General features: G+C 32.6%; 1 protein-coding gene across 3 annotated transcripts in view; it reads right to left on the bottom strand.

Annotated features, from left to right (window-relative positions):
- Window positions 1-2,150: 2,150 nt before the first annotated feature.
- LOC134270631 (deleted in malignant brain tumors 1 protein-like) overlaps window positions 2,151-12,201 on the bottom strand; it is a 42,033-nt gene continuing 31,982 nt past the window's right edge. Inside the window, exons 7-12 of one of the 3 annotated variants that reach the window (XM_062752871.1) lie at window positions 8,741-8,882; window positions 5,917-6,083; window positions 5,688-5,829; window positions 3,803-3,969; window positions 3,575-3,716; window positions 2,151-2,343 (exon numbers count right to left, since the gene is read on the bottom strand). In XM_062752871.1, the coding sequence (XP_062608855.1) occupies window positions 2,166-2,343; window positions 3,575-3,716; window positions 3,803-3,969; window positions 5,688-5,829; window positions 5,917-6,083; window positions 8,741-8,882 (938 nt within the window). In that variant the 3' untranslated portion in view covers window positions 2,151-2,165. The remainder of the gene's footprint in view (window positions 2,344-3,574; window positions 3,717-3,802; window positions 3,970-5,687; window positions 5,830-5,916; window positions 6,084-8,740; window positions 8,883-12,201) is intronic. The other 2 variants (XM_062752872.1, XM_062752873.1) reach the window with 2 other exon arrangements.

The raw sequence follows: 12,201 nt of genomic DNA, 5'->3' as shown, positions 1-12,201 counted from the left end.
AAAAAAAATCTACAGTATGTTTAGTTCTTACTATAATCTTGGATTCTATAATGCTAATCAAATTACATTTGATGTCCATGAATAAAATTTCATAATGAAAACGTTTATTAGTGAGGAACTTTTTTACGTGGTGGAAGGTTTCTTAGACGAAAATGTTCATTGTTTCTCTTTTGAAATATTAACAGTATTGTTTATTTTATTACATGCAGCATGCATACAGACTTATTTGTGCAGTGAAATGTTTTATACTGGTCCTAATTTATAAATTAGATTAACTCTCATGATTTCTATAAATATATTTTGAAAAAAATATATATATAGCAAAAATATTGTGAAAGTCCTGGGGGGAAAAGTAGCATAAAATTAACACGATATTAGTCAATCTAAAAATTAACATCACAGATCCCCAATTTTTTCTTTTCTGAATAATATAAGATGATTTTAACCATTCTGCTTAACTTCAAGAAAAATGTTATTACTTTTAAATGATTTTATTCCTTTATCGCTAAATTTTGAATGCCAAAAAAAAGAGAATTTTTTTGAATTGCAGAAAAGTAAAAAAAAAGTTGACTTTGCGTATTAATTTGATTTTTTTAAATGTCACAAATTTTAATGTGACATGATGAAACAAGATGTGTTTGTGAAACACTGATGCCCCCATATGGCAGCTAATGGCGAGGATTGAATGTTCTCAACTGCATGTCAAACTCCAAAGGTCGAAACTGTTGAAATACAAATGACGGCCTTGACGCATGGAATACACCTGTTGAATATGAAAGCCCTAGTCCTAACTGTTCAAAAGACATGGCCAATAGTAAGGATTTAAATCTCTAAGACCAAGATCAAAAGGTAAAAGAAATATTTATACCCTTTGAAAGGTCTTGTCACAAGGGATAGACATATCAAATATGAAAGACCTACTTCCACTCAATCAAAAGTGATGGGCAAGTTAAAGTTTTAGCGGACAAACAGACAGATGGACAGACGAGCACGATAAAAACTATATACCCCCGAAACTTCGTTTACAGGGCATAAAAAGACGGTATTTGTTCCTATCATTCATTTGGATAAAATATTATTGGAAAAACTTGAACAAGAGGCCCATGGGCCACATCGCTCACCTGAGCACTAAGGGTAGGAAAAAGTAGAAAATGGCTTTTAAATCCAAAAGTAATCCCATGACCAATCATGGATTTGCTATTTTTTAGAATTGATTTTTAAAGAATTTTCATATATATATCTTTAAAAACTTACGTCGGTTATTTTTGCCCCGCCCTACCCCTGGGGGTCATGATTTGAACAAATTTGAATCTACACTACTTGAGCATGCTTCCATACATATATATGATGAATTATGGCTTTGTCATTCTTAAGAAGAAGATTTTGAAAGAATTTTTCTATATATTTCTATGTAAAACTTAGGTCGGCCATTTTGGTCCCGCCCTACCCCCTGGGGTCATGATTTGAACAAATTTGAATCTACACCACCTGAGCAAACTTGCTTCCATATAAATATGATGAATTATGTCTTTTTCATTCTTGAGAAGAAGATTTTTAATGAATTTTCCTATATATTTCTATGAAAAACTTAGGTCGGCCATTTTGGCCCCGCCCTACCCCCGGGGGTCATGATTTGAACAAACTTGAATCTACACTACCTGTAGATGTTTCCCTATAAGTGTCATCTTTCCTGGCACAGTGGTTCCTGAGAAGAAGATTTTTAAAATATGCAACCAATTTTAATTAATTCCCAATTATCTCCCCTTGAATGAGGGCGTGGCACTTCATTTGAACAAACTTGGATCCCCTTCACCCAAGGATACTTTGTAGCAAGTTTGGTTGAAATTGGCCCAGCGTTTCTTGAGAAGAAGTCGAAAATGTGAAAAGTTTACAGACAGACAGACGGACAGACAGACAGACAGACGCCGGACAAAATGTGATCAGAAAAGCTCACTTGAGCTTTCAGCTCAGGTGAGCTGAAAACTGATTTATATGTTTGACGTTATTACAATGCAGAAAGGTAATATCAACTGCTTACAATTTCGTGATATTTTACAAATTAATTATTTGCATCATTTTTCTTAAGCCCTTCCTAAGTTTGGTCTTTAGGTTTCGATCCTCTGGTTAAAAGATTAAGAAGGGAAAAAATTAAGAGTGAATCAATATCAACACTTACTATTTAATGGTTGGTAACACATAACTCTAGACTCATAGCTACAGCTGGTGGACACGGAATTCGCACACCTTAGCAAGGAATCTTCATTTCCGCTACATTCCATGATATATAAGAACCATTTGTCTTTTCTCCGTGATACAGTTGTCGGCAGTGAAAATGAAAAACCTCTACAAAAATCAACCGCTTATTTTATACAGAAGAAATTATTTTTTCAAATTTACATCGACGAAATTACTTAATTAATGCAATTAATTTTGACTTATATGAAATTCCCAAAATGTAGATATTTCTAGAATCTAAGAAAAGAATTTCCAGTAGGGTTACTTTAAATAAAAATAATCATAATGTACAATATCAACAATATGAAGCGGCAATTGGTTTACTAACATAAATTTGATTTTGCGCATTTCTAAATGTGCTAGATACATGTATAAATCTATCCATTTGTAAAGACAATCATTTATTAACTTGATTAAGAAGATATTGATAAACAAGAAGCCCAGGGGCCACAGCGCTCACCTGAGCACATCGGCTAGGAAAAAGGACTTATCAAATCAGAACTGACAGTTTACTGAGGTGGCGGGGGGGGGCTTAAAATTTAAATGGTCGGCCATTTTTGCCCCACCCTAGCCCCGGGGGTCATGATTTGAACAAACTTGAATCTACACTACCTGTAGATGTTTCTACATGAGTACCATCTTTCCTGGCTCAGTGGTTCTGGAGAAGACGATTTTTAAAGATTTTTTTCTATATATTCCTATGTAAAAATTTGGTCGGCCATTTTGGCCCCACCCTAGCCCCAGGGGTCATGATTTGAACAAAATTGAATCTACACTACCTGAAGATGATTCCACATGAGTTTCATCTTTCCTGGCCCTGTGGTTCTTGAGAAGAAGATCTTTAAAGATTTTTCCTATATATTCCTATGTAAAACTTTGGTCGGCCATTTAGGCCCCACCCTAGCCCCAGGGGTCATGATTTGAATAAATTGAATCTACACTACCTGAGGATGATTCCACATGAGTTTCATCTCTATTGGCCAAGTGGTTCTTGAGAAGAATTTTTTTTTAAAATGCCATTTTTCTCTAATTCATAATTATCTTCCCTTGGAAAAGGGCATGGCGTTTCATTTGAACAAACATGAATCCCCTTTACCAAGGATACTTTGTAGCAAGTTTGGTTGAAATTGGCCCAGTGGTTCTTGAGAAGAAGATGAAAATGTGAAAAGTTAAAGACAACGACGACGACAGGCAACGGACAAATTTTGATCAGAAAAGCTCACTTGAGCCTTCGACTCAGGTGAGCTTAAAAAATATACAGAACCTCATGGGAAATATTTTTTAAAAATTAAGATAAAATTTAAGAGTTTAAAATCTCCATTTCACAATTAAAAGTTACCTCAAGTATCCTAGACTCCTACATGCTACACGAGCGTCATTATTGTCCCAGGAAGAAGAACACACCGGTCTCCATCGGCTATTTACCAAAACCTCCACTCGCCCCTCATCTGGTGAGCTTCCATTGACAAGCCTAACTGTACCTGAGAAACATATACACATTAAAACAAGTTTAAAAGATTTACAAAGAGGAATCAGAATTCTGGAGTAAATAAATCTCACTACTCACTATTCAAGGTTTTGTAACACAGAACTCCAGCCTCAGAGCTACAACTGGTGGTTATAGATCTTGCACACTTTAACAAGGAATCTTCATTTCCGTTACAATACATTTGATTCAAGAACCAATTTTCTGTCTTCTGATCTCCAATTGTCGGTAATGAAACCGAAAAACCTCTACAAAAAAGTCTTTTTTTTCAAATACTGTATGCAAGCAGGTTAGATAACTTTGTATGAAATGACAGATAATGAATCATCAAACTATCTCGAGCTGGAGGTTACATGCAGAATTACTACTGGTACACGAACTTCTTTAGTTTTTAAAAATTCAAAAAACGCAAACGATATGTTATTCTAATTGACGTGAAATATACATGGAAATTATTCAAGCTCAAAAGTACATAAAACATTACAAAATAGGAGCACAGCATACAAGGACCTCCAAAACATCAAATGTGGAATCAGGTGCCATGGAGGAATGAGCAACTCCTCCTGTTAACCGGTCACACCCTCCGTGTGCTCTTTATAATGATCGGGAAATAACGGGAAAATCTGTTGACAATTCCATGTGTAAATAATGGTCTAATAATTGGTATGAAAAACACCAGTCAGTATTTGACTCAATGATAAATGAAACGTACGTTATGGTGAGTTGGTTTCCTGTTGTATCATCGTTCAAAGTAATTAACCCCAGCCACTTTACCGTTCAGGTACTATATACTAATGATCAATTGTTAATCGGGGACAGTTATATTCTTGAGCATAGATCCATATTGATAAGTTTATACAATTCTGAGTAAATTCTGATTACATATGAAATATATATTATTACTAATTTAAATTATCAACATTGAAAATTATAATTATATAATATATAGGTGATATTTTCATACATTATAGTTCCGCCAAAAATAGTCCCTTCTAGATGAAAACATGGAGGTAAGGAACAGTATTTAAGATCAAAAGTTTTTTAAACAATACAAAACAGGAGCAGAGCTAACAAGGCACCTCCGAAACATCAGAGGAAGCATCGGGTGCCATGGAGGAGTGGGCATCCCCTGCTGACCGGTCACAACCGCCGTTTGCTCCATGTCATGATCAAAAACTAACGGAAAGATCTGTCGCCAATTCAGAGTATGAAAAATGGACTTACAATTAGTTCGAAATATGTCAGTCTGCATTTGACTCAATTGTAAATTGTATTTGCTGACAATCTCATTGTATTGACCATTAAACTTACGAAATGATGATTTTATACGAGACTGTTAATATTCTTGTTTCATCAACTCGTTTGTCAATAATTTACCTCGTTTTAGGAATTTTAAATACGTAAAAATTTGTTTTCAAATTTATATCAAAGTGTCAAAGATATATTTATTCATTTAATTTTGATTTATATGAAATCCCAAAATGTACTTTTTTCTAGAATCTGTGGAAAGAATTTCCAGTAAGGTTACTTGAAATGATTATAATCAGTGGCGGATTTAAGGGGGGGAAAAAATTGTCAAAGTTAGCATAACACATAGTTTTGTTGAGAAAATGTTTAAAATGTCTACTCGGTAGACCTCATTTTTACCCTACAAAACCTCTAGAATCCATGAGCCATGAATCCAGACCCCCTGCCGAAATCTTGCGCCCCCCTAACTTCAATTCCTGGATCCGCCCCTGATAATTAATATGTACAATATTTTTCGGAAATTAATTTATAACTGGCGTAGTTTTGATTTTGTGCATTTTGAAATGTGCTTGATATACACCTTTCTATTGTAAGGAAATATAGCTATGATGTTGATTTAAAATATTAAATTAGAAATTATGAAACCTCATGTAAAATATGAGGTTATATATATTTTAAACTTCGATGTTAATATTTATATTTCACAATCAAAAATTACCCCAAATATCCTAGACTCCTACATGCTACGCGAGCGTCATTTTTGTCCCAGGAAGAAGAACACACCGGTCTCCATCGGCTATTCACCAAAACCTCCACTCGCCCCTCATCTGGAGAGCTTCCATTGACAAGTCTAACTGTACCTGATATACATATACACATTAAAACAAGTTAAAAAGATTTACAAAGAGGAATTCAGAATTCTGGAGTGAATAAATCTCACTACTCACTATTCAAGGTTTGGTAACACAGAACTCCAGCCTCATAGCTACAGCTGGCGGTTATAGATCTTGCACACTTTAACAAGGAATCTTCATTTCCGTTACAATACATTTGATTCAAGAACCAATTTTCTGTCTTCTTATCTCCGATTGTCGGTAATGAAACCGAAAAACCTCTACAAAAAGTAGTAATTATGCTACCTTTTGTAAGCAAGCAGGTTAGATAACTTCGAATGAAATGACAGATACATGTAATGCATCATCAAACTATCCGATGCTGGAGGTTACATGCAGAATCAGTATATGAACTTCTCCTTTAGTTTAAAAAAAAACCGTAAATGGTATGTTATCCTAATTGAAGGGAGATATGTGGAGAAAATAAGCTCAAAAGTCCATAAAACAATACAAATTAGGAGCAGACCAAACACGGACCTCCAAAACATCATATGTGGGATCAGGTGTCATGGAGGAGTGAGCATCCCCTGCCGACTGGTCACACTCGCCGTGTGCTTTTTGTCATGATCGGGAAATAACAGGAAAACCCGTCGACAATTCCATTTGTAAATATGGCCTAATAATTGTTATGAAAACATCAGTCATCATTTGACTCAATGATAAATGAAACGTAAGTTATTGTGAGTTGGTTTCCTGTTGTATCATCGTTCAAAGTCATTAACCTCAGACTATTTAAAGTATAGACAGTATATATTCTATTGCTAAATTCTTAAGGACATACACAATGTACCTTACCTACTGATAATTTTCAAGATATTCTAAATGTAAACTTATAATACCATTGCATGTTCTTTGACAAAAAATCAGCATGCCTTACAAGGGGTTTTGAAGAGATATCAAATTTTGAAAATTTTTGCATTATTCAAAGAAAAATGTACAAAAATTACAAAACATAAACTCCAGAATTTTTTTTTCAAAAATCATTTAAAAGAGATGTACAAATCCACATATAGACATTAAAAATATTGCACACAGGTCCTTCATTTTGTGGAACTCTTCAACTCCAGGGAAGAACCCAATAAAGTTCAAAGTACGTTGCGTATGACCTTAAGCATGGAGCCATATTTGTACCTTGATTCAATTCTGAGTAAATTTTTTTCAACAAATGTTAAATATATAGTATTTAAAAATACATGTATCTAAATAACATTGAATATTATAATGATATAATATATAGGGGATTTTCATACATCATAGTTCCGCCAAAAATATTCCCTTCTAGAGAAAACGTATGTGGATAATGAACAGTATTCAAGATGGAAAATCTGTAAAACAATACAAAACAGGAGCAGAGCAAACACTGACCTACAAAACATCAGAGGTAGGATCGGGTGTCATGGAGGAGTGAGCATCCCCTGCCGACCAGTCACATTCGCCGTGTGCTCCTTGTCATGATCGGGAAATAACGGAAAAATGCATCGTCAATTCAGTTTATAAATAATATACTAACAATTTGTATGAAAAACGTCAGTCGACATTTGACTCATTGAAAAATTGTATTTGGTGACAAGGTCATTGTATCGACCATAGAACTTACGAAATGATTTCAAACTCACTCTAGCATTTCAATTCAAAGTTGTACAATTATGAGGAAGGAAGAAAAATATCATCTTCTGAATCCCTTGATCTAAATACTGTATGAAAAAAATCTATAACTAAATTCATTTTTGAATATTTTTTTAAGAAACAAGACAATTTAACCTCTTAATGACGACCAAATTATTTAAAGGCAGAGATTTTTTACCGGGTGGTAAATTTCAGGTGAGGGAGGCGCTTATATTGTACAGGTGTGAATGCCTTGGGGCTAGCAGTCTACCTGTGGTCATCTGTCTCCTAATCTCTGTAAACAGGAAGTGATTTAATACACAGTGAAATACCCAAAGTGTCAAACTTTACCTGTGTTGGGGATTTTGAGACAATTTTAAAATAAGTAGTAAAAGGTTTTTTTTTCAATTTTATTGATTTATTTTTGACTTTTTGAAAACACCCCTAACCATTTTAAAAAATATGATATAATTATACTATAAATTCAAATTTAAAACAAAGATTATTTTAGATTTGAGTGTATGTGGTTATTAAAAAAAACAACTCCTGTAACAACCCAATTTGACTTTTAAAATTTATTTATCTATTATTCCCTCTATTAATCAATAAAAAAGAGAGTCATGTTAACTACATTTCATAAAAAAATATCTAGATTTCTCCCAACCTTAATAAAGCTTTTTCATCATGAAACATGCTATTAAAAAGACTGCTTGTAAATTCTTATCTGATTAAAAAGGGAAAATATATGTGACACATGATTAGAGACATTATTTTAAAATTTAATAACTTCACTTAGTGCTGCTCTGAACTTTATCAATACCATTTCAACTTGAGGTTTACCATAATGATTTTGCATATTAAAATTAATATCGAAATTTCATTTGAACAAAAAATTTTATGAACCAAAGGTTAATTTTTAAAAAAAAATGTATATCATATCATAATCCTTTCAAATAATAAAGGTATATTTAATTCATATATTATCAATCTAAAAATGTTCACAGCAATGCAGTTTCTGTATACAATGTTCAGTAAACATCAAAGGATCAAAAGTTAATTTGAAGTTCCCACGAGTCCTAAACAAGGTGTACATGGTATACACAGAAACCAGTAAGTAAATGTCAATCAAGTTCAAGCATCCAATGATGGACCTTCATGCACTTGATTGACAGGGCTACCCAGACCAGGTATTTTTGAAGGCGGTGCTTAAAATCTCTGCCTTTAAGGAATAATTTATAGCACATACGTTTTTGTTAAAAGAATCAAAATTTACCCCATAAACCCTAGACTTCTACATGCAACAGTAGCATCACTACTGCCCCATCCATTGTTGCAAACACGTCGCCATCGATTATTCACCAAAACATCAACTCGCCCCTCATCTGGAGAGCTACCATTTACAATTCTAGTTTTATCTGTAATGTAAATTAAACCCATCTTTCATGTTTTTTGGTTGAATCTAAGTTTGTAATTACAGGTAATTTGGATTTTCTCCCTTTACAAAATTAAAGTTTATTTCTTATCATTTTATATTGTGTTTGATAAAGACATAAATAATTGTAAATACATGTAACACTTTTCAGAATATTTCAAATTATTAAACTTACAAAAGTGGCATCACACGACAAACTGTTTTACATAGGTTTTATTGAAGGAAGATAAGATCAGGGATCAGGTAATCGTTATCAGTAACCGTAATCAAGTTTAATCGATTACAGCTTGTCAAGTAATCATGATTAATCAGAAAAAGTACGAGGGTTGTCCTAAAAAGTCGTAGACAGGGAAAACAGTTTTGTTTCTCTTTGCTTTATTTAATTTCTTTCCTTGTCATAGCAAAGAGTAACATTTCATGATCATGCACTTCAAGTTCCATGATGATATCACATCTTATAAGAAAATTATGAAAAAATAATGAAAGAATATAAGGGTACACCTGCGCACGAATACAAGCGTAAATTACGTCTCTTATAACGTCATGATCTCTTTGTCTGCTTCACTCGCGGGTATTAACATTCAATAATTTTTTTTAAGTGATAGACCACACTTGATTAAGGGACATATTTAAATTTACTACTGTCCGTTTGTTTTTTACTTGTTTTTTTTTTTTAGCAGATTCAAATTTCAGTCGAAATTTTGTCGAAAGATTGTCTTACATTGTAGACAGCAGAGAATACAAATTGTTTGACGTCGTTCGCAATCCAGATTGTTCCCAATTTTCTGCGTTTATCAAAGCGTACTCTACTTCTTACATGCCGTAATGAACTATTTTCGGTACAGAAGAAAAACTCTCATTGAATATTGTGCAATTTAAAAATAACATCTTTATTAAAATCTGGTATGAAATGTCACTTCTGTACTTTTTTTCCCATCTCTGATGTATATAAACAATATCCAACACAATTTATTACATCTCCATGCGCCGATTACGCGTTTGACGACGTCATTTTCAGCATACTCAATTTCAACGATACAATGAAAATCATGACACCAATCGTCTGTTTCTAATGATATTTATTTAAAAGTTTGACATATTATTCAGATTTGGATTTGGTTTCAGTGATTTCAATTTGAGTTTAATGTATTACATAGTACTAAAGAAATGAAAGCAAATGTAATAGTTATATGCTTAAATAGTTCCGAATTTTGTCCGTGTGCCGACAGGCCTAATCGGCCTTCATATAAATCGTCCTAATATTATTTAAATGAAAGATATGTATTTAAAAATTCACGATTTAAAAGAACATTGACTATTTTATGTCTATGCAAAATTTGGTAAGTAACGGTTACATGTTTTGAAAATTATTAACATTGTCTACGACTTTTTGGGACAACCCTCGTAAATCTTTCTGATTACAAGTAATCGTAATTTAATCGATTACTCTGAAAAAAGACCTGTAATCATGATTATTTTGTGATTACTTTATGATTACAATTATTGAATCGAAGTTAATAAACTCATTTTTTTATGATATTTTAAATCAGGGAATTTTTTTCTGCGTACAAATATGTTTATAAGCAAATGTTATCATAAAATCATGAGCTATATTTAATTATATCTTCTTCTTCTTCTAATGCTTCCAGAAATGCTTATACTCATGCAGGTCCATTGTCGAGGCAATGAGTAAATTCTATCAGTTCCTTCATGTAGCTATATCCAATGTTCATTTCAAAATACTGTAGCAGCTAGCTTACAGTTAAAATTACTGTTCGAGTCTTGTGATTTGTGCTTCTTGAATTTTTTTCAATGTATAATATTAATATATATAAAGCACATTTTACATCAACTCTTAAACTAACATAACTGTCCTACGTGAAGAAATATTAATATAGAAAGCACAAAGAAATTCACTTTTACATGGATACCCATTTCATTAATTAATTTCATTACAACATGTATTGGTATCAATCCACTGTTAAAACTAATGTCCAAATAACTGTATCTCACTTCTATTCTCAATGACCGTGTAGTGTAGGGCAGCGCCGCGAGAATTCCTTCGGCATCGAAAGCAAGTTTTTTGATTTGCCTAGATAGCCGAGCGGTAAGCGCGCTGTTCCTGCACTGCTAGGAACATATTATTACCGAAGGTCGAGAGTTTTCAACCCCGGACTGGGACATATGATTAAGTGGGTATCCATGTAAAAGTGAATTTCTTTGTGCTTTCTATATATATATATATGTATATATATATATATATATAAGGCTTCACCCGAGGGTTTGTTCCCGTTTGCACACATTTGAATTACAGGTAATTAAAAAATGTGTTAAAAACAGGAATTTGACCAGGTGAGATAATTACTAAATTGCTATAGTCTATACCATACTTAGTAAGTATGTGAAAGGTGAACTTACAGTTAAAAAATAAGAGAATAAATACAAAGTTAATGTATCTTCATGGCTTGGGTAATATTTTCACATTAATTTTTATTCTCTATTTTCTTTATTATTTGTTATATCTTTAATTCATTTATAATTTTATCAAGATTGAAAAGTATTCTTTTTTAAGAAATTGGACTTAATTAATAAATAATATTAAATATTAATATTTTATTCATACATAAGCTAAATCAGGTATTTACAGGTAAATCCAGGTAATTCCAAACCAGAAATCAGACTATAATTGCTATCAAAACACACTTCACACCTATTGTTCTTACATAATTATCAAATGTGTGCAAAGCGGGAACATACCCACCCGAGTATACCCGATACACCGGACGTATTTCATAGCGGTCCGGACTTCTTTCTTTAATAGTGTTCTTAAAAATTTCCAATTCAACATGTAACTAAGTTTGTAAATATATAGTGTTTAGTAGTTTAGTAGTAGTGCTAGTTGTTTTTGTTACTCTTTTTCCTTTGTTCTTATGACTTTTTATCTTTTTTCTTTGTCCTGAGGAAGGAACAGGGCGTACCGAAAACATTTGACAATTTTTATTGTTCGTTTCGTTGGTCATTTTAAGTGCTTTATATAAATTTCCATCTGTGACCTTGTCTACTTGGAAGATCCGACATTTAGGATATACAGTGTTGTTGGTTTTTTAGTGCTTTATATATATATATATATATATATATATATATATATATATATATATATATATATATATATATATATATATATATAATTATACATTGGAAAAAAATCATAAAAAATAAAATATTAAAATAAAACAAAAAATAATGCATTTATCACGTTAAAAGTCACAATCAGGCAAATTTAAAGTATGATTAAGTCACGA

Source organism: Saccostrea cucullata, unplaced genomic scaffold, assembly GCF_032062105.1.
Source record: "Saccostrea cucullata isolate Sc308-1 unplaced genomic scaffold, CSIRO_AGI_Scuc_v1 ctg171, whole genome shotgun sequence".
NCBI classification, from domain to species: domain Eukaryota; kingdom Metazoa; phylum Mollusca; class Bivalvia; order Ostreida; family Ostreidae; genus Saccostrea; species Saccostrea cuccullata.
The sequence above is the reverse complement of the archived record's forward strand: the minus strand, read 5'-3'. Positions and strand labels throughout refer to the sequence as shown.